This window comes from Orcinus orca, chromosome 2 (genome assembly GCF_937001465.1).
Source record: "Orcinus orca chromosome 2, mOrcOrc1.1, whole genome shotgun sequence".
Taxonomy (NCBI): domain Eukaryota; kingdom Metazoa; phylum Chordata; class Mammalia; order Artiodactyla; family Delphinidae; genus Orcinus; species Orcinus orca.
In genome coordinates, this window is record NC_064560.1 from 102,671,431 (window position 1) to 102,695,399 (window position 23,969).

At 36.9% G+C, this 23,969-nt stretch overlaps 1 protein-coding gene across 1 annotated transcript in view; it reads left to right on the forward strand.

The window, feature by feature from the left end:
* The window catches only part of PRTG (protogenin), a 128,205-nt gene that overhangs the window by 44,328 nt on the left and 59,908 nt on the right, over positions 1 to 23,969 (forward strand). The window contains exons 3-10 of the mRNA XM_004274655.3: positions 11,640 to 11,784; positions 13,508 to 13,641; positions 15,159 to 15,296; positions 15,560 to 15,718; positions 16,350 to 16,509; positions 17,311 to 17,558; positions 19,618 to 19,782; positions 23,029 to 23,334. Of these exons, the coding sequence (XP_004274703.2) occupies positions 11,640 to 11,784; positions 13,508 to 13,641; positions 15,159 to 15,296; positions 15,560 to 15,718; positions 16,350 to 16,509; positions 17,311 to 17,558; positions 19,618 to 19,782; positions 23,029 to 23,334 (1,455 nt within the window). The remainder of the gene's footprint in view (positions 1 to 11,639; positions 11,785 to 13,507; positions 13,642 to 15,158; positions 15,297 to 15,559; positions 15,719 to 16,349; positions 16,510 to 17,310; positions 17,559 to 19,617; positions 19,783 to 23,028; positions 23,335 to 23,969) is intronic.

Sequence of the window (23,969 nt, forward strand, 5' to 3'; positions counted from 1 at the left end):
AGTTTCATAGAAATAAACTTTAAGCTAATATACATAAAACTCCATAACTAACTCTGAAATTGTGGACATTTGAGTGTTTGAGATAGAAATCTCGTTTCCTTGATGAGCTATTTGTAGATTTCTCCAGAGCTACTGATTGGTGACTTAGAGCCATGGAAACAGCACAGAAGTATTGGAACATGACTACTGGCTACTTAGGACTCCCCCAGGAGGGGTGGGGTGGTAGCAACTGGTATAGTCCTTGACCAGCTGAGGCCTCCAGATCCCCTGGCTGATGTGCAGCGTTAAGACCACCAGTGTAAACCCTGCGTTCAGGTTCTCACCAACTGAAGTTTTTTCTGTTTAGTGAAAGAATATTTTAAATGTAATTTACAAAAGAGAATTATGTTTTCTTACATTAGGGAATAGTTTGTGAACTTATTTTAAATTACTGGAAGGCTTGTCATTTCAGATTGTGTATTCATAATTTTTAGTTGGTTTTAACATCAACATGTATCAAGTATTTTATTCATTGCAACTTGAAAGAAGCATGAATGGCGCATTAGTTTAATATTACAGTCATACATTTCCAAGGTGGAAACATTAATATGTTGGTTTCTGATCAAATAAAAGTTGGGAGAACATTTTCTTCTTAGCATTTTTTTTTCCTCTTAGCGTTTTGATCCTTTTTTTTTTCTGACTGTAAATCATAGAAGCAAATGATTAAGTAGACAGGTGAAGAGGTGGAAGTCACATATAAAATAGGCACTTACGTTTATTGTGTTTGCAAGGTTGTTTCTGAGGACGGGTGCATGTTTCTTGAGATCTTGTTTCTCGCCTATTTTATAGAGCTCTGGCCTCTTAACAGCACTGCTTTAATGACTTCTTGTGGGGCTCTTGGTTTATGTTAGCACTGACTGGGGAGGGAACAAAGAGGTCAGGTTTCACGAGAAGGCTGTAGACTTGTAAAATCATACCTAACTGGCAGAAATGAAGTCGACATCAAGGAGAAATCAAGATTTGCATAAGAATACAAGATGTTTTTCCTTGTAAATAAGTACGGAATGTTTTGATAATGCTGAAAATAGTTTGTCTAAAGTTTTAGGGGGGACTTAAGACTCATTGTAAAGGATGTATTCATTTACTCAGTTTAACACCACACTTAAAAAAATTAAAATAGAAAAACAAATACTTGCCGAGAAACAAAGTTTAAGACTGTCATGATATATCATATTTTCTGAAGTTTCTAAGTTTTGATGCAAATTTTTAAGTAATTAATTTTTTTATTGAAAAGTGGGTTTTATTCAGATGGTTTTTTTCTCATCATTTTTCACATTGAAGGCACTGACTGGGGAGGGAATCAAGTATCCATAGATCATGGGTGATAGCTACCCAAAGAATGATAAGCTCAAAGTACTAAAAAGGCAGATAAAAATTAAGGATGAAGGATTTTTTTTTTTTTGGCCTCGTTGCGCAGCATGTGGGATCTTAGTTCCCTGACCAGAAATCAAGCCTATGCCCCCTGCAATGGAAGCGTGGAGTCTTTACCACTGGACTGCCAGGGAAGTCCCAGGATGAGGGATTTTATCAGGTAGTGGAGCAATGGTAGAAAATTTATGCAGACTCTTCCTTCAGTCTATGCCCCGTAAGGCATATAAAATTTATTTTTAAATGTCATTAATTTTTCTTAATTATGTTGTTTTGTAGGAAAAAATATAAGTACAAAATACATAATTCCACAGCTAGAGATCCTCTTGTAATCTAGCCCCTTATTATTTCATCATTGAAGTAGGGGATTTTATCCTCTTCAAATAATTTATCTATTCACGTTAAAAGTGGGAAAATTATTTCTGTTTCTTTACATTTAAAAAAACTGTATTTATTTATTTAGGCTGCATTGGGTCTTAGTTGCGGCATGCAGGATCTCCGTTGCGTCTTGTGGGACCTTTCATCGCAGCACTTGGGCTTCTCTCTCGTTGTGGCACACGGGCTCCAGAGTACATGGGTTTTATAGCTGCGGTATGCAGGCTCTCTAGTTGCGGGGCACGGGCTTAGTTGCCCCGACCATGCATTGAACTGCGTCCCCTGCATTGGAAGGCAGATTGTTAACCACTGGACCACCAGGGAAGTCCCTGTTTCTCTACACTTTATGTACCTTTATGTAAAAGCTACATAGTCTGGCTTAGTAGAAAGAAAAGAAACTTTAAAATCTTAGAGTACCTCTACCTTTGTTAGGGTTTTAAAATTTATTTTTACTGTATAGTGGTCACTAACATCCTTTGTTTGACTTTCTTTAAGTTATCGTTCTGAAAGCAAAACCAGTGTATTCATAGCAAGATATCCTATAACTATTAACTACTTCTGGTACCACTGCTAGGAGTTTACTAGGTGCCAAGCAGTGCCTTAGTACCTGCTTATATTATTGTGTGTGTGTGTGTGTGTGTGTGTGTGTGTACACACATGTTTATGTATATATAATGTTATTCTTAAAATATTCTTATAAAGTATTATTATTATCCCCATTTTACTGGGGAATACTGAGGCATGGAGTTGGGTAACTTCTCAGGGGCACACAGCTCATGCATGCAAAGCTGTGATTCTAACCCAGATCTTTAGATTTTAATACCTGCACTCTTAACCTCAAGGCTATGCTGCTGCCCCACCTCCATAAATTATGCCCTGTATTGTACTGGACTTTTTCCTGATTTTCTTTAAACCAGCTAAGATTAAATTTTAGCATAGTTTTAATATCATTTACCTCAGTTTTCTAATGCCTTAATTTCTGTCATCAAGAAATGAAAATAAGTTAAGATTGGAAAAACAGTAAACACTTTCTCCTAATCTCATTGCAACAGAGCCTCAGAAGTAGGAAATCCTTTTCTCCACTAATTTTACATGTTATACATTGTTATTTTTATAGGCCACTATTATAAAAACTCATGCATATCTTTCTTTAAATCTTAACCACAGCCTAACATGTGAAACATTAGTTTAAAAATCAGGATGGGGGGCTTCCCTGGTGGTGCAGTGGTTGAGAGTCCACCTGCCGATGCAGGGGACACAGGTTTGTGTCCCGGTCCGGGAAGATCCCACATGCCGCGGAGCGGCTGGGCCCGTGAGCCATGGCCGCTGAGCCTGCGCGTCCGGAGCCTGTGCTCCACAATGGGAGAGGCCACAACAGTGAGAGGCCCGCGTACCACAAAAAAAAAAAAAAAAATCAGGATGGGAACTTTCCTGGTAGTCCAGTGGTAAGGAATCCACCTTCCAATGCAGGGGATGCGGGTTCAATCCCTGGTCAGGGAACTAAGATCACACATGCTGTGGGGCAACTAAGCCCACACGCCACAACTAAGCTCGTGCACCACAATTACTGAGCTCGTACGCCTCAACGAGAGAGCCCACACGCCACAAACTACAGAGCACACGTGCCCTGAAGCCCTCACGCCACAACTAGAGAGAGAAAACCTGCACGCCACAACTAGAAATAAGCCCGAGAGCTGCAACGAAGAGACCGTGTGCCACAACGAAAGGTCCCACATGCCTCAACAAAAGATCCTGTGTGCTGCAACTAAGACCCGATGCAGCCCAAAAAAATAATAAATATTTTTAAAAATTAAAAAAAAATAAAAATAAAAATCAGGATGAATAGATATTTGAAACTGTTGACATTATTAATCTCTGGCCTCATTTTATAGTTTCCCAGTCTTCCTTAGCATGGCCAGTTTCTTTTCGTTCTCATCAAATGAGGATCTGTGATGCAGATGCATCAGTCCATCCGATCTCTCTTCCTACATTCTCTGTTCAGGCACCATAGTATCCCCCAACCTTCCAGGTGTGTAGGCCGGAAACCTCAGAACCACTCGGGTCTTTCCTCCTGTTTCCCTTGAACACCTTGTGGCCACATCGTGTTGTTCAATGCACAGCATCTTTTGTATGTGCCCTGCCTTCCATTCCAGTCATCTCTGCCATCATTGAAACCCACAGCTGGTCTCTCCTCCTCTTTCTAATGGCCTTTTAACAGGTCTCCCTGCCTCTAAGCAGTATCTCTGTATAGGTATTTGACTGTTTGATGATCAAATGTACATGGGCTTAGAACTAGGAGAATAATAATAAAGGAATAGCTAATATTCCCATGAGGTAAACTAGTTTTTTTAAAATAGATTTAAAAGAAATGCTTGCTTCCTCCACGGGTTTGATCCCTGGTCAGGGAAGATCCCACATGCTGCGGAGCAACTAAGCTCATGTGCCACAGTTACTGAGCCTGCGCTTGAGAGCCCACGAGCCACAACTACTGAGCCCGCCTGCCACAACTACTGAAGCCCGTGCACCTAGAGCCCGTGCTCTGCAACAAGAGAAGCCACCGCAATGAGAAGCCCGTGCACCACAATGAAGAGTAGCCCCTGCTCGCCACAACTAGAGAAAGCCTGTGCGCAGCAATGAAGACCCAACGTTGTCAAAAATAAATAATAAATAAATAAAAGATCTAAAATACTTAAAAAGAAATACTTGATTCCTAAATAAATTTTAGACTGATTCAATTTACATGCATATATCTATATTTCCTATCTTTAACAGATTCCTAGAAATGGAAATAATAACTACTTGAGATGAGACCCATAGTTTCAAAATCCTAGTACACCAGAGTTTAAAGGTGTTATTTGTTTTGGAAATTTGGGAATTTAACACATATTCTTACCTAGCTAGAAAGCCAGTGCATATGAACCTCTATTTGAGCAGCAGAATTGCTTGGATGTAGAACCAGTAAGTTTTGCCTTCCACAGAAAGTTTGAGAATCTCAAGCTTTTACTGAGAGAATTCACATGGGATCTTTGGAGATTACCTGGATTCAGATCACACCCTCACCTCACTGGCTGCAGAACCTTAAGGAGGTTGCTAATCTCCTTGTGTCTCAGTTTCCTGAACTGACAACTAGGGTAATAATAGTTGTGAGGACTAAATAAACTAGAATATGTAATGTACTTAACTTGCTGCCTTGCAATAAAGTATATGTTAACCTATAGTTATTTCTGTCATCATTATAACCTCTGTTCTGTGCTTTCATAATATTCCATAATTTTCCTTCATAGCATTTATCACAGTTTGAAATTACTATATACTTGCATAGTCATTTAGTTAAATGCCTTTCTCCATTGCTAGACAAAGATCCCTGAGGGTAGAGCCTCTGTTAGTTTTGTTCATCATTGGATCCTTGACATCTTGAACATACTAGGCACTGAATAAACAATTGTTGCATGAATGAATTTAGAAGAGATTACTGTAGTCGAGAATTGTTCTAAAATAAGTGTGATTAAAATCCTTTTCTAGAATAGGGAGACAGTTAATCTGGCCCATTATTTTATGAATAATTGCTTGATTCAAAGCCTGTCAGCAAGGGTTAACTACACATTAAATGAATGGTTTGATTATAAAATAGTGAGATTGATATTAATATATGACTCATGGAGATTAACTTCTTTGTGTCAAAGTTACAATGTATACCTTTAATAGCATAAATACTCACTTTTTTATATAACTATTTTACACTGACTATTTAAATACTGTTGCATGCTTACCATATAAATAGTTTGGGAGTAATTGATGCCAGACTACTTCTTTCTTTGGTGAGGTGGGGTTGTTAAAAGCCTGCTGACAAATCTCATGTATTGAGAATGTACCCAGTGAAAAAGAGTTAAAAATACATCGTTAGTAGAAAGAAAGATATCAGTTCCTTTCGATGTAACAAAGATATATACGTACATTCAGTTTTGCTAGTAATTAGGCTAAGCAGTTTAAAGATTTAGAAGGAGGGTGACTAAGACAATGCTTTTGGACAGCATTTAAAATTGATTCACATTCTTTGTGAGATTGTGTTGTTCATGGTGGTTTTAGCAGTAATGGTTTGACTTACAAGAGCATTTGAATTGATAGATGGAGGCCACTTACGAGTCAAATGCAGCCCATATCAAACACTGTTGTATGTCTGGAGGATGTTTGTGAAAGGGGAAGAGGGAAAATGAGAGCAGGGAGACCAGACAAGAGACTGTTATAGTGATTCCATTGAGATATGTTGGGACAGGGATACAGGAATGGGTTTAATATATGTTTAGGAGTTAAAATCAGTGGAAAGTGGTGATTGATGGAAGAGAGTGCAGGGTGAGTCGCTGCACAGTGGTGTGACCGACTGAGGTAGAGATACAGGCTGGGAGGAAAGAAGATGATTTCATTTGGGACACGATGAGTTTGAAGTACGTTTTATAACTTCCAGGTGAAGAAGTCCAGTAGACAGTAGGAGCCATGGGTATGAAGCTCTGAGCGTGGTGATCTAAGCTGGAGATGTATTCTGGGGACTCCGAAGCAACAGGCGGATGTAGGTGAAAACTGAAAGTGGATGAGATCACCCAAGGAGAATATGGAGAGAGAAAAGAACAGAGAACTCTAGAAGGGAGGGCAGGAGGAGGAAGGAGAGCCTCAGAGGGAGTGAGAGAAATAGGAGTGCACAGTGTCATAGACACTGTTTCAATAAAATACTAGGGGGGAAGAAGGCAGATTAGATGTTTGAGGCATCGCATCAGAGAGAAAGAAGGGGAGACAGCTAGAATTGACTATTCTTTAGGGAAGTTTTGATGCCGTGGGGAAGAGAGAGAGTGGGTAGCTGCTCGAGGGGTTTGTGTTGTAAAGAGAGGCCTGGAGTTTTGTTCTCTTTGTGTTTTGAGTTTGGGAGAGAATCACTTTTTAAAAAAATATTCATTCATTCATTCATTCTGTTCTGGGTCTTAATTGCGGCACGCGGGATCCTCCCTGTGGCATGTGGGCTCTTAGTTGCAACACGCATGCGGGATCTAGTTCCCCACCAGGGATGGAACCTGGGACCCCTCTGCATTGGGAGCGCAGAGTCTTACCCACTGGACCACCAGGGAAGTCCTTAATCACTTTTATAAGCTGAAGGAAGGAGTCAGAAGAAGATTTTAAATATGCAGGAGAGAGAAATAAAAAACACAGATATATCAGGTTCCCAGAGGCGAGGGCAGAGGAAGCGTGTGGCACCCAGATGGAGGCGTTACAAAAGGAAAAAAGGAACTTATTTTTAAGGTTGAGACATGTTTGCCTCTTTCTCTTCAGTCTCAGAGGTACTGATGAAAATCCCAAGGAATATCTGGCTTGGTCTTCTCTGGGCAAAATCATTTTGCCAGCAGGTTGGTTCAGAAGAGACCAAGAAGTTAGACATGTTAAGTATAAAGGTGTTTTTGAGGATTAAAAAAAAATCTTTATACAGTACTTGCTTCATAACTTGCTGAAAACCAGAGTGGGATCAAGAAATAGTCTTACTTGATGGATGTATTAACTAACCTTATTGTGGTCATCATTTCCCAATATATACATGTATCAGACCTCAGAGTTACACAGTGTTGTACACCTTAAACTTACACAATGCTGTTTATCAATTATATCTCAATAAAGCTGGAAGGAGGGGGAAAGAAACTAGGTTAAAGATTGCCTAGGGCTGGGGTGGGGAGGGGTTGGGAAGATTAGGGAGTGATAACTGAAGGATATGGGATTTCTTTCTGAAGTGATGAAAATATTCTAGAATTGATTATGGGGGTGGTCACAAGCTCTGTGAATATACCAAAATCCATCGAATTGTATACTTTCAGTGGGTGAATTATGGAATGTAAATCACATGCAATGTGAATCATATCTCAGTAAAGTTGTTTCATACACACACACAAACACACACACACACCACCAAAAGTAAATAAATATCCTTGCTGTATTATAGGATACATCCATTTATGTTTTAGTTCTCAGACTTCTGTGACTCCAAAGTTCTAGCCCATTTGACCTAAAGTGCAAAATTAGTTTAGTTTTTGTAGTAAAAAACGCTTAGGGGTTTCATAGACTTATTTGTCTGGGAAAGAGAGGGAATTGCTCAAAGGTAGTGGTTCAGAGACATCATATTGTTTGGTTGATTAGATGAGATTCAGAGTGAAAACAACTCTCAAGTGCCTAAGTGGTTGGAGGGAAATTACTCAAGGTAACAGAGTGATTATATTGTTCTCAGTAATCACAACACTGATAAAAAGTTGTATAATATATAAAAAGCCCTCACTATGTTGGTTTATTTAATCTTTATAAAAATCCTTTAAGAGAGGAGGGACAGATATTTGTCTCTAAAAATAATACACTGAAATATGGGGGGCTGTTTAGAGTTATAGCAAACAAAATAATAAAAAGCATTATTTTCTTCTCATCCCAAGCCTTGGTATTTATACCTGGGAAACTCCCTACATTTCTGGTTACTTTGTTTAAAGACCTAATAGAATTGGAAAACAGTTTTTAAATTTCAGTTTAATTCAACAAGTATTGTTTTAGTGCCGAGTCTGTGCCATTCATTGACTTAAGGGATCCTGCAAAGAATATGGCCCACTACTCAGCCTCATTGAGCTCGGAGTGTAGAATGGGAGAAAGACTTGTGAATAAGTGACTATAATACTGTGGGATAAAAGTAGCAATAAAGGTCTTCATTTTACAGAAGTAGAGAAGAAGGTCAGGAACAGCTTCCCAAAGGTTCAGACAAGAGAACTAGGCTTTAAATGATGATAGGATTTCACCAGCTGGACAAAGAGACCTAGGATATTTGAAAGAGAGGGAAAGCTCATATAAATGCTCAGAAGTGTGAAATATGGTATATTCAGAGAATTAGAAATAGTTGTGTCTGTGGAACATAATTTCAAGTGGTTGAATACAAAGTGACAGAGTTTTGCAGGGACTAAATAATTCATCAGTAACACAAATCAAATTTGTATTTTATGACCATCACTCTGGAAGGTAACTCTGTTGTCAGGACAGATGTCACCTAAGACACTCCAGCAAGACTTCCAGGCAGTAGGTGATAAGGACCTGAATAAAAAAAGAGTACTATTAGGGATGGAGAGAAGTCAGATATGAGATGTATATTGATAGATAGAGATATGTCTCATATGTATGTGTATCAGATAAAACATACTGAATTAGGTGCTTGATTCATTGTAATGGGATAAAAGAAGAAGAAATTGTTCAAATAGATGGGGTTGGAGGAACTACTGCTTTATGAAGAAAAGTTAAACTATATTAGATATTTCAATCTGGGGAGGTAAATGCTGGGAAAGAGTAAGATAAAAATTCCCACTTTGAAGTCTGTAAATTGAATATAGATGGGATTATCAATGACAACTAAAGCTAAAGGTCACGTCCTCACACATGGAAAAAATAAATATGGAATCAAGAGCAATTAGTAATTCATAAAGCAGGCATTAAACTTTTCAAAACTTAGGTCTTAATTCCCCCGAAATATGAATATATTCGACAAAAGTTTAGTTAATTAAATGAAAGATAAGCTTACATTGTTATTTGTAAATAGATTAATATCCTAGAAAGTGATTACAGAAGCAATTAAAAAGAAAAACTGTATTGATTTTGAGAGTTTGGTGTTCTTGAATAGTGATTCTTAAACATTTTAGTCTCAGTCTTTTTTTTTGCGGTACGTGGGCCTCTCACTGTTGTGGCCTCTCCCGTTGCGGAGCACAGGCTCCGGACGCGCAGGCCCAGTGGCCATGGCTCACAGGCCCAGCCGCTCCGCGGCATGTGAGATCTTCCCGGACTGGGGCACGAACCCGTGTCCCCTGCGTCGGCAGGCGGACTCTCAACCACTGCGCCACCAGGGAAGCCCACTCTCACTCTTTATATGCTTAAAACTTCTTGAGACCTCAAAGAACTTTTATTTATATGGGTTATATCTATTGATACTTTATTATTAGAAATCGAAACTTAGAAATTTTAAAAATATTCATTAATTAATTTTGAAATTAAAGCATTGATCAGTTATATATTAACATACACATTTAATGAAAAATAACTATTTTCCAAAACATTTTAGTGAGAGGAGTGACATTGTTTTACATTTGCCCAAATCTCTTTAATTAGCTTAATAGAAGACAGCTGGATTCTCACACTGCATTAGGTCTGTTGCTTTGTCATCCATCATGTAGCTTCTGGAAACACTATATACTCAACAGAAATGAAAGTGAAAAAGGCAAAGGATGATTATCATAAAAATGCTTTTGACCTTGTGGGTCCACTGACAGCAGCAGTTTGAAAACCAGTGTTCTTAAAGAAGTAGGAATTTTCTGTTACCTACATAAATAAAGTATTAATTTACCCCCAGTCCACCCTTCTTGGAAGTTGATACTCCTAAGAATATTTTCACTTTTATTCACTGACTTTGTTCCATACCTCTAAAGGCCCATGATTCATTTACAGATTAATGAAGTCAAGTCCAAGGCAGAGTTTGTTAGTCTTCTGTGACCTTTTACCCTTCCCAGTCTAATGAAGCATAAGGCATCTAGCCCTTATTCCTTCTATTTTTCTTCAGAATTTCTCATTTTATTGGTAAATTGTAAAGGCATATATATTTTTTGAACTGGAGTTTGAGGATGGGGAGTAAGACTATCATTGGGGCCCTTTCTTTATATCCTGGAAGACTTAGTAGAGGGAAGGCAAGCTACACTATTACCTGGGGTCTGGACTCCATCAAAATGTGAAACCATGGACATGATGACCAGTTCCTAGAGGCTTGTCTAGAATACTAAAGAAGAATTATCTAGAAAATATCAACACTTAAGACTTATTTAAGTCTAAAGATAGTCTCTCGAGTCTGTGTACCTTTTTATTCATCAGACACATCATTTGTCTTCACTCTTTCCTCTCTCATTCTGCTCCAACAATACCAACCTCATTTGATTCCAGACATGGAGTGACATGTCTGTCTAATAAGAACCAAGTCTCAGTTTTCATTATACCTGTAGAATCTCTCCATTCTCACTGCCACCACCCAGTTCTTTCATTTTGATTTAAAGAGCCTGTTGGTCTTTTGATTTAAGGCTCTTTTTCTTCAATCCATCCTATCTAACAATACCTGATTAATTTTTCCCAGACACTACTGTTTTCATGACACTCCTTTGCTCAGAACTTTTCAGTGAGGCCTTAATTTGTACCATGATACAAATCTGTTTTATCTCTACTCTCCTTCCACTTTTCCATGAACCCTTTATCTGATTTATTATACAATAGTTAGTCCTGGCTGTTACTGTAGAATCTTGTGAACACAGGCTGCACATTTCTTACTTCTGTGCTTGCCTTCATGTTGCTCCTTTAACCTGGAATGTCCTTTTTTTCTCCTTCCATCTAAACCCAAAGGGTTCTTCAAACCTCAGTTCACAACCAATCCCTGTAAAAGATTTTTACCTGACTAATCTGTCTTTATTGATTTCCCTCTCCTCTGAAATACAATAGTGTTTGAGATTTGTACTACACAGCTTAGTATATCATTACATACCATTGGTAATTGCTTATTTTTGTTTCAGTTATATTAATTTTTTTCTGAAATAGATCTGAGTTTCTTGAGAATTTCATTTTGGGAAAGACCAAACTCCTTTAGCTGGACAACTGCCCAGTGGTATTTCTAAAATTATTCCTTAATTTCTCTTTGTGCTTGTTAAGTTGAGTTGGCCTTATGTCTGGGCAGGAGTTCAAGTTTGATAAATAATATCTAGCATAATGTTATTTCCAAGTATAATATGGTAGTGCAGGTACTTATTCTGAATTTGACGAACTTTATCTTATAGCTATTTCTGCATTTGAAGTTCAGCCAATTTCTACTGAGGTCCAAGAAGGTGGAGTTGCTAGATTTGCATGCAAGATTTCATCAAACCCTCCTGCAGTCATAACGTGGGAATTAAATCGGACAACTCTGCCTGTAACTACGGACAGGTAAATACAGCTTTTGTCTTTGAATATGATACAGGAATGACAAGGACTTCATCATAAAACTGTATATGGGGAAAGACCACTGTGGAGCTTATTTTCGTTTATGGTAACAACCAATTTCTTAAAGACATTTCAAACTTAGGCAAAGAATTAGATCATCAGTCTCTGGTACATGGGGCATAGTTCCTGGGTTTTTTGGTTCAGATCAGAATTCAGATACTCTACCTTAGTGCTCTGTTCCTTTCCTCAAACATCTTTTCCAATCATGGGACCACCTGAGTACCTGGATGGCAGCCCAAGGATTTAGGAAGCTGAATTACACTTTTAGTGCTGGGGATAGTAGTGCTGGTGTAAGGGTCTCCCATATACGCAGTGGTGCTTGCCCACTTCCATCTCTGCCTTCTGCTTACCAACCCCCTCTACACTACATACACACACACATACACACACACGTGCACACGCTCGTGCGCATATACACACCTAGTGCTCTGAAGGTGGTCGGAGTTTAGGGGTCAACTCGGCAGCAACTTCAAAAGTTTGATTCCAATCCTGATGAGTAGTAATATTCCTTAGGAGGCAAAAATCCCTTGCTGAAATGGTAGAACTAAGATGGACAAAGTTATTCAAAGAAGAGCTTAAAAATAAAACTTACATTCAGATATATCTTGGAGAGTACATAGATATTAATAGGCAAAAAATCAGGTATTTGAAAAATATCATACTAAACTCTAGACCACCAGTTAGCTATATGTAAGCTATAATGTCAAGTGAGATTCTGTGTAAAATTACACTGATAGATTTCACAAATCACATACAGCGGGGGTCCCCAACCCCCGGGCCATGGACCGTTACTTGCCCGTGGCCTGTTAGGAACCAGGCTGCACAGCAGGAGGTGAGCGGCAGGTGAGCAGCAAAGCTTCATCTGTATTTACAGCCTCTCCCCATGGCTCACATTACCGCCTGAGCTCCGTCTCCTGAGCAGCATTGAATTCCCATAGGAGCGCAAACCCTACTGTGAATTGCACATGCGAGGGATATAGGTTGGACGTTCCTTATGAGAATCTACTGCCTGATGATATGAGGTGGAGCTGAGGTGGTGATGCTGGCACTGGGGAGCACCTGCAAATACAGATTATCATTAGCAGAGAGGTTTGGCTCCACAGAGACCATAATAAATCAGTTGCCTGCAGACTCATATCAGAACCCTATCAGTGGTAAGTGACAATTAAGTTGCGTCTTACAGAGTAGACAGGACATAAGCAACACACTTCAGGTGTCACTGTCTCCCACCATCCCCAGATGGGTCCATCTAGTTGCAGGAAAACAAGCTCAGAACTCCCACTGATTTTGCATTATGGTGTGTTGTATAATTATTTAATTATATATTACAATGTAATAATAATAGAAATAAAGCACACAATAAATGTAATGTGCTCAAATTATCCCTGGGGGGACCGGGGAAAAATTTGTCTTCCACGAAACCCATCCTTGGTGCCAAAAAGGTTGAGGACTGCTGAGGTACAGCATAATTACTTATGTTTTAGAGAGTTGTAGTAACCCAAATGAAAACAATTGAATCAAGCTAATATTTTTTAAAGTCTTTAAAGTATTATTGCATCTGGCATTTTTAAAAGGTTGAGTATATGAATTCTTATCAGAGAATATATGTTAAGATAAAATATAAAATCTACTACAGAGAGTTTAATCATCTTTCCTCTCATGACAGGGTAACTGCATTACCAACAGGAGTATTGCAGATCTATGATGTTGACCAAAAGGATGCTGGAAATTACCGTTGTGTTGCTGCTACTGTAGCCCACAGACGTAAAAGTATGGAGGCCTTGCTCACAGTGATTCCAGGTACCACACATAAGTTGATTTTTCAGTTTTTAATGGGACCAGCTATTAATTTGCCTTCTCTGGCTATAATAGTATACCATAAAGTAGTACTTCAATTACATTTAAATTTTATTGTAATCTATTTGGAAAATGATCATTTTTATCTATTTAAGCAACCTTCTTCTCAAACTAACTTGTTTTATATGTCAATGTCAACATCTTTAAGAAAGATTGAATTTTTGTTTTGTAAATACTTCATTTTTGTTTTTAAAATATAAAATACAGAAAATCTCAAAAAAGAATAATAATCATCTATTTCCACTAAAATTGTCCATTGTCAATAAAAATACATTTGTTTCCAGTTTGGGTTTTTCTGTTTGTTGTTTTAAGAAAAATTATAATTTGCATTTGTAGAAATGATGCATGTTTTATTTTAAAGAGTAATGTCTGTAAAAGTAAAATAACTTTTTTTACATTAAACAGTGTAAAAAGTACAAAGATATATTTAAAAAATGTCCCTAGTTCCATATCCAGAGATTATCACTGTTAACATTAAGTGAACATAATTTCATATATTTTACCGTTCATAAATATAGTTAGAAGGGAAACTGGCTTGAGAGATGGTATGAAGAAAGAAATATTTATTTTATTAAAATGGAATTATACATAGATGCTAGTTTTTTATTTTTAAATAATTAAATTTACTTGAATGTAGTGGAAGAAAACCAGACCTAAAGACATTGTTGAACTTCACATGAGTGTTTACTCTTCACAAGAGATATTACTTCCTAAAGATCCTTTAAGACTAAAAATTTTTTCACAGAAACATTGAGACTTAAATTTTTAATGCCATGTTTTAATTTTAGGTGGTATCTATTAGCTTCTTGGTATGAAGCATAAAGACAAAAGCACTCTCACACTTCTTTGTTCTCCCCACTGTCACATAAATTCCTAACAAGATTAGTGAAGGCATTAAGTCAGTGTTTGAACCTCAATTAAAAGTGGATGATATGGAAACAACCTAAGTGTCCATCAACCAGTGAATGGATAAATAAAATGTGTCTTATCCATTGAATTAAGTATTAATCTATTATTATTATTCAATAAAAGAAATGAAGTACTGGTACATGCTACAGCTTAGATCAACCTTGAACATTATGTTAAGTGAAAAGCCAGTCCCAAAAGACCACATAATGTATGGTTCCTTTTTTCTGAAATGTCTGGATTAGGCAAATCCAGAGACACAAAGTAGTTGTCAGGCTATGGGGAGAGGAGACTGGGGAGTGATTGCTGATGGGATGGAGTTTCTTTTTGGGGTGATGAAAATGTTTTAAAATTGATTATGGTAATAGTTGTATAACTCTGAAAGTACTAAAAACCATTGAATTATATACTTCAAATGGGTGAGCTATATCTCAGTAAAGTTGTTTTTTAAAAAAGAAAAAAGTGAAAAACTTCAGAATAGGTATTTTAACTCATTTCATTCATTATATCTTATTTATAATTTTTTCTTATATCCTGCCTTTTCCATCTCAAAGGTAAGGAGTCTAAATCCTTCCACACACCAACCATTATAGCAGGTCCACAGAACATAACAACGTCTCTTCATCAGACTGTTGTTTTAGAATGTGCGGCCACAGGAAATCCCAAACCAATCATTTCTTGGAGCCGTCTTGGTAAGTCTTAGGAAAAAAAAAAAAGTCTTTTCCTTCAACTTTGTTCATACGGGTGAAACTGATAACATGTTTATTTTATATACAGCACACATGTTTGGCAATTATGTGGCTTTTAACTTTCTGGTATTTCAGTGTGTAGAGGAAAAGTTTTAGCATAGAAAATTTTAGACTTTTTATAATAATGATTGTTTGAATAGTGATCTTTTGACAAATTTTAGATCACATGTTACATTGTTTTAACTGAACTGTTCTCTTTGAAATAGATCACAAGTCCATTGATGTCTTCAATACTCGGGTACTTGGAAATGGTAATCTCATGATATCTGACATCAGGCTGCAACACGCTGGAGTATATGTTTGTCGGGCCACTACCCCGGGCACACGCAACTTTACAGTTGCCATGGCAACTTTAACTGTATTAGGTATGTTTTCTTTCCTTCCGCAATCAGGAGAATCTTACATCTTAACATTTGCTGTTTTATCTCGTAACTTACTTCCACTTTTCTTTCTTTTTTTTTTTCACTTTTCTTGAATTTTGTAGTGTTGATATAAAATTGTAAACCAGTGATGAATTTTAGGAGGAAATTAAAGCCCTACATTAAAATATAACTAGAATCACTCTGAAGTTACCATCCTGTTTACTTTTATAACATTATGGTCCTTCTTAGTTAATTTAAGCTTCCTTTTTAATTTCCTTCTCACCCACCTACAAATTCATATACCCATTGACCAGTCTAAGATTTTAATCTGTTGTCTCCATGCATTCACAAGTGGCTGTATATTGGGCTTGGTTAAGTTAGGATTATGGCACACATATTTTTAGTGTGTTTGTATAGATGGTGTCAATGGGGAAAGCCTGGGGAAAGTGGACATTAACTGAGCAATGCAGAGAAAAGACATCTGGAGAGATAGATAAATGTAGAGTGTAGACAGGAAGCTCAGAACGTTAAATATTTTCAGGGGTGGGACTTGCGTCACTTGCTGTACTCTTCCTTGACTCTATATCATTCCTGTTTGGACCACAAAAATATTTTCTTTTTTCTTTAAAAATAGCTCCTCCTTCATTTGTCGAATGGCCAGAAAGTTTAACGAGGCCTCGAGCTGGTACTGCTCGATTTGTATGTCAGGCAGAAGGAATCCCCTCACCCAAAATGTCATGGTTGAAAAACGGAAGGAAGATACATTCAAATGGTAGAATTAAAATGTACAACAGGTGGGCTAAGTCACTTTGCTACTATTTTAGATAAGATATAATGGCTTTAGAAATTCTTATGTGAAACGGTTATAGTTATAATATCAAATACCTAAATTATCCTGGTATTTTAAACTGAAGTAAAATCAATAAGAAATAAACTTGAGTGTAATATCAGCATGTCAAAAACCCTTTTGTATTTTATACGTGGATCGCGGAAGTGGTAGATTATAATGAAATGAATGTTGAAACAGTTCCCCAGACCTGGGTTCTGGTCCTGGTAAGCCACCAGCTAAGTTATTAGCAAGCATGTTAACCCTTTGGAGTCTCAGTTCCTTGTTCCATAAAGTGAGGAATTTAGAAGGAAATAATTAAGTCTCTGAGAGTTCCTCCACAGTTCAAACTTAATGATTTTAAGAACTCATTTTTATTAGTATAAATATGAATCTTGTATCACTCTTGTATGTTGAACAAAACTTTTGAACATTTTTGTTGACCTGAATTTTATGTAGCATTGCAATGTTACAGAAATTTAGATGCTACTACAGATTAATATACTTTCTTAATAAAAGCCAAATTTTAAAAAAGAGATTAAGCTGTCACCTAAAGCAAACAGGATTTGGATATCACAAGTACTTATTTATATAGACTCAGAAAATAAGAGTAATTTTAAGCAATTCATATAGATTTTTTTCATAGGGCTGGTCACACAGTTTTTTGTTCTTAATAACTTGTTTTTTAAAATTAAGAGTGCACTTAGTAATAGCTTAACTTTATGTCATCCTTAGAATTTTCATTGAAATAATTTTTTTCTTTCCTCAGTAAATTGGTAATTAACCAGATTATTCCTGAAGATGATGCTATTTATCAGTGCATGGCTGAGAACAGCCAAGGATCTATTTTATCTAGAGCCAGACTGACTGTAGTAATGTCAGAAGACAGACCCAGTGCTCCCTATAACGTGCATGCTGAAACCATGTCAAGTTCAGCCATCCTTTTAGCTTGGGAGAGGCCGCTTTATAATTCAGACAAAGTCATCGCTTATTCTGTGCACTACATGAAAGCAGAAGGTAAGCAATTTGAGTACTGTTTATTTTTATGTGCTATTTACTGTCAGGGATTTGTTTTCAATATAAATGATGTCTCACATAATCCACAAAATATTTTTGAAGTTCTATGGCATTTACCTCTTTTAATAAAGTAATTACTATATCACCTGTGTATAAATTTTTTTGTTAAATTTTGTATTGTTGTGTACTTTATGTATATAAGTATAGTTTAAGATTTTCTGTTTAGAAATAAGTACCAACTCTGCATGCTAAAAGTTACAGAGTGGTGTACTTAGGAATTTCGTTTCAGCCGAGATGTAAATTCCTTCCCTAAGACTTAAATATATCAATTTAAGTATGCAGTTACATAGGAACAATGGTGTAACTGCTTAATAAAATAATAAGGTGAACTGTAGTCACTATAGCATGTTATTTTTAAAGGGGAAAGTAAACATTTTCAGATTCCCCGTAATATGATTTTATATATTTTGATTATTTTTCTGAAATCTCATAGAACTCTCTAAAAACTGAGCAGGATACTCTTTATTGATATCTCATTTATTATGTAAAAGTAGATATCAAATCTTTCTTAAAATTTTTATTCAGTTCCATTTCTGGAATCTTTTTTATCCTCACATTTTCTTTTGGCAAAAATTTAGAGGAAAAACTAGTTATAAATCCTAGAGATTTCACTATTGATTTCTCATGGAAACAATGGCAGAGGTTTACAGATTTTAGTTATATACAAAACAGCCTACTTTTTATGTGATAGACATTCCAAACAAATTCAGATACCCAAAGAATGGTGATATAATAAAATTGTACAAACAGGTGGTTTGTTGTTGTTTGTTTTTTGTACTTTGAAGTAGTATTTTGAAAAGGAGTATTTTGAATTTAAATCAGGGGTCATGGTAGCAAGAAGAATGAAAGTCTGTTAACTGAGCATGTTGGAGTATGTTAATTCCCTTTTTAATGATTTAAGAAGGTAAAAGGAATGCTGGTTTTGGTGGAGACCACTCTTGTTCGCTATTATGGTTGTTTCATTAGAGCCCTCCACATGCGGCTCAGTGGTCTATTCAAAGGCAGAACAAGGCTTTTTAATTCGAACTCAAGGACCTTGTTTGGTAGGTCAGAAATCGTACTATGCAGTTCCTAATTAACGAACCATTAGCTAGTCTGTTGTGAAATGCCTGTAATCTTGTCTAATTAAAATGCTATCAAGTTAATTCAGAAATGTGGGAAAACTTAATAGTGGAATTTGCCTTCTGTTTTGTTTATAAATCCAGTGTGGAGAGAAGGGGCTCCTTCCTTAGAGAGTTTTGATTAAGTTGACGTGCATTTACTGTGAATTGTTCGCAAAGCACAGTAGCTGCCAGTGCTCTTGTTCCACTTTACAAGTTTACTCTGTAGGAATTAAATCCCACAAAGACAAATCCTCTTCTATACCTTGCTATGCATATTTTATTAAGAATTGCTGAGAATTTTTTTCCTCTCTAGGGGGGGAAAAAAACCCTCATTGTGGAACAAAACATTTTGAAGCACATTCTGTGCCTCCCAGTTCTTTTGCTTTCAATATAAGTAAAAAGAACAACTTGTGTCAGTCAAATTTAATAGAATCTCTAGGGGCAAAATGAGATCTTTTGCAGGACAACTTTTGGTTTGGTTTGTTTTTATAAAGAGTAGAGCCATTACATTCCCTACTGTCTCTCCATTTATGTTTAAAAGAAAAAGGAAACCATGAGTTTAAGCAAGTAAAATTTACACTGTTAATGAGCTACAGTATTCTGTAGCATTAAACTCTGTTGTGTTACTGCTGTACATTGTCTCTGCTCTGGGTTTTGACTAGATGTTAAATGATGTTTAGAGAAGATTAATTGTTTTCAGTTTGATTTATTCAGGAAAAATTCAAACTAGTAATTTGTAACAAGACATGGTTACTTTTAGAAAATAAAAACCTTCCTATTCACATGTTTTAAAGGGTATCCAAGGACCAGTGTTTCATAGTGGAAGAAAATGGTAATGGTCTTGTTAATTTTATTTTGAATATTCATAATTTTTAGACACTGATTCCTTAACCTAGGTTTAAACAATGAAGAGTATCAAGTAGTCATCGGAAATGACACAACTCATTATCTTATTGATGACTTGGAACCTGCCAGCAATTATACTTTCTACATTGTGGCTTATATGCCAATGGGAGCCAGCCAGATGTCCGACCACGTGACACAGAACACTTTAGAGGATGGTAAGAAAACGTGACTCTAGGTCATCTCAGCATGAACAGTAATATGCTTTATCATTTTCAATGAATATGTGTTCTAACTCAGAGAAAATATCCTGGTTTTGGTTTAAAAACAAAAACAAAAACAAATGTGATAACCAGCAGGCTAATTTACCATTTCAAATCTTACTCTCAGTTTTTGGCAGTAACATGGTGAAGAGCACTTTCATTTATAATTCGTAATACAAATTTTAATAACAAAATTGTCCTTCTGTTTCTTCAAGTTCCTGGTTTAAATTGTAAATGCGTTGCAGGGTTTTTGGTTTGCTTTCTTTTCTTTACTGAGGAGAACAAAATGTGAGATTCTCTAGGCGGGAAAAAATATAATGACAGTTACATATTGAGTGTATGTAATGACTGGAGGTCAGAGGCATTGGACTTCTGAAACTGGGAGTTTAAGAAGTTTAGTACTTGTCAGCTAAAAAAATTCTTATAAAATCAGATAGCAGTTAGTTTATTTTTAGATACATTGTGCTTATTCTGCACAAGTAGGAAAGTATTGCCTGTTCAGTTTGTTACCTGGGGTTGGAAATTGAGTTGCTGTCCTTCTGAGGGCAGGCCTCCATATACTCTTATAACGGTGGGAAATTCTATCCATTAAAATAGTGCTGGAGAACTGTTTCTCCTCCTCTGACTCTTCATCTCTCTCTTCAGGGCCTCTCCATGGCCCATTTTGGTACTCTGCAGTGTGAAAGGGGGATTGTTTAACATATACTTAATTATACTATTCTTCCTTTACACATGTTTTCGCATCCTCAGGAAATGGTCCACCTTTAGTTTTCAAAACATTTTTATATAAATGATTCTCACATCTTTTTCTTTGTCCATTTGGTCCCAGATCTATTATATCTCTATACTACTACTTGTGTAAATGTTTATAAATTCAGACTTTTACTAAATGAAAAAATTGTCATTGATCTGGATGATGAATTCCACATTTCAGTTTTCGTTTAAGAGTCTGTTCCATTTTAGAGTGAACCATGACCTCTCTGGTTACCTAATTACATTTAACAACTTCTGACATGCATATCTAAGGTGAAACACAGGCTGGTGTTTGTTGTAGTTGTTTTGGGTTTGTTTGGTATATGAGGTGTATTCCCCCATACCCTTCAAGAAAATGTGTCTTAGCATAGCAAGCTACTGGTTAAAGCTTGCCAATTCCAATTAAGCTGTGATCTCAAAGTTTTTCTCCTTTTAAACCTTTCCTTAATTCTGCAACTTTTTTGTTTAATTTTCATTTTGTTTTCTGGATAACATACGGACTTCTGACACTGCTTTTCAATTTTCTGCATCAGTATTCCCCCATTTCCTCAGCCTGTACTTCTCAGACTGAGATGTGTGGGTCTCCTAGTGTGCCCGTCAGATACAACTAACACTTTTGGAGTGTCTAACACTGCGTGTTCTAAAAACGTTCCCTCCATTTATATCCTTTAATCCCCACATAACCCTATGATAGAAGAACCATTGTTATGTAAGAGATAGTAGGGTGTTGGGGATAAGAATATAGGCTCTAGATCTACTTCTTCACTTACAAGCTGTGTGACCTTGGGTAAGTGATTTGACTTCTTTGTACCTCAGTGTCCTCAGCTATAAAGTAGAAATGATAATGGCACTTTCTTCATTGGGTCTTTGTGAGAATTCATGAGTTCATACACATAAAGGACTCAGAAATGCTTGATTGGTTTTCCCTTTCCTACCTATTATTTCATTCATTCAACAAATATTTATTGAGTACGTGCTGTGTGTTATTCAGTATTTAGTAGTGAATGAAAGAGATAAAAAATTGTCCCATACCTTGTGGAGCTTACTCTCTGTTGTGGGAGAAGGGACAGAGGAACAATAAATAAGATAAACAATCAATGATAGGCTCTGTTAGATAGTAATAAGTGTTGAGGAGAAGGGGAAAAAAGCAGAGAAAGGGGTAAGGCTTTAGACAGAGATACCTCATGTAATAGGTGACATTTGAAGACCTGAAGGAAATGAAAATGAGGGAGCTGGCTAGGCAAATGACTGGGGGACGTGAATTCTAGGAAAGGACATGGAAATTGCTAAGGGCCTGAAGCACAAGCACGGCTGGACTGGAGGGAACAAGCAGAAAGCAGTAGGAGATGAGGCACAGAATGAATGAGGAACCAACCATATAAGTAGGTAGGGCTGTGTATGAATCCATAATGAGGACTCTGGCTTTTACTGTGAGTGAAATGGGAGCTATTTTGAGCAGAAGAGAGACAAGATCTGACTTGCAATTTAACAGCAAATGTATTGGAGACTAGGTGGTGAAGAAGAGGGCAGAGGCAGGGAAATCTGTCAGGGGGCTGTTGCAACAAAACAGGCCAAGGGTGATGGTGCAGGGACCAAGGGGGTGGCCGTGTGAGTAGTAGAGTCATAGGATTGAACGTGGAGAGTGTATGGAGGAGTCAAGGGTGACTCCAAGGTTTTTGTCTTGAGCAGTTGGACAAATAATTGCCATTACTTGAGGTAGGAAAGCCTGTAGAAGAAGCTATTCTTTTCATCCCCATTTTGTATATGAAGAAACCTAGACACAGAGAAATTAATTTGGCCAAGATCACACACAGACAGTAGTAATTGATATAACAGGGATTCAGTTACACAGAGACTAACTCCAGAACCCATCTTAGCTCTTAATATTAGACTGCCTCCCAGTTTACCTGGCTCATTTTCCTGGACTGCCTGTTGTATTCGAATTATTTACAGGGAAAAAACATTGTTTTCATATTAAGCGCCATATATTATAATTAGGAATACAAAATTCACACTAATTTTTAAGATACAACTCTTACTAAACACTTAAAATTATTTGTCAGGTTATAACCCTGGTGTCCTAAGCTTCTCCATTCTTCTGTAATTCTCTCTTCCTTGTTTTAAGACATTTTGGTTAGGGTTACTGAGAAGTATTCTCATATTAAGTAAGCTCCTATTAATCCCAAAGAACATCAGAACAGTCACAACAACAGCAGTGAAAGCCTTGCTTTCTTTGGTTCTCTATATCGGATCCTCCCTCATTATTTTTTCCTTCCTCTTTCTGGTTTGTACTCTGCTTGACTGGAAACCTCAGCTAGGGCTGAAAGTATCTCTCTCTCCTTTATTATGTGATGTGTTGCTGTTAAGATACTTCAGTAAATACTGGTGTGCTAGTTGACAATTTTGATGCTAAATATTTATAAGCAACGTGTTTTCTTGTATGACTAGTTCCCCTGAGACCTCCTGAAATTAGTTTGACAAGTCGAAGTCCCACCGATATTCTCGTCTCATGGCTGCCAATCCCAGCCAAGTATCGGCGGGGCCAGGTGGTCCTCTACCGCCTGTCCTTCCGCCTGAGTACTGACAACTCCATCCAAGTTCTGGAGCTCCCAGGGACCACTCATGAGCACCTGTTAGAGGGCCTGAAACCTGATAGTGTCTACCTGGTGAGGATTACTGCTGCCACCAGAGTAGGGCTGGGAGAGTCTTCAGTATGGACCTCACACAGGACACCCAAAGCCACAAGCGTGAAAGGTAAATGTTGACTACTGAGGAAGAATAACACAGTATTTTTCTTTTTTTTCTTATCTAACTTATGTTTACATTTTAAAATTTTGTCTTATGAATTGAAGTATTCCATCGATCATGGGCTTAATTGAAAAAAATTTTAAAGTTTCTATTGAGTAGTTTTTTGCATGGAGCTCATTAGTGTGTAAAACTTTTGGTTACTCTATGTTTACTTAGCAGATCCTTCAAAGACAGATGGGTCCAAATCAAATTGAATTACCAGAAGTTATATATTAATAGAGACCTAATTAATATCATTGCCATATATATTTTTTTAAATTATCATTTTAATAGAAAAACCGTAATACTAGGAAGTTCCAGACCCGCCTCCTCTTTTACTAATGTGGAATGTAACGTGACTGGGCTTTTTCTTGTTAATTGATTAATAATAATGCCTGTTCTATCACAGGGGAATATTGGATGGTCAAAATTAGGAAACACATACTGCTTCTTTGAAAAAACTTAAAATACACATGTAATTTTGTTCTTATTTATATACCTTAGTTTTTTAGGTAGTATTTTATATTTTTAATTCTGTCTCAAAATTTAGTATCATTGTGGAATTTTTAATATTAAAGTATAATTGTTGGAATTGAATTTTT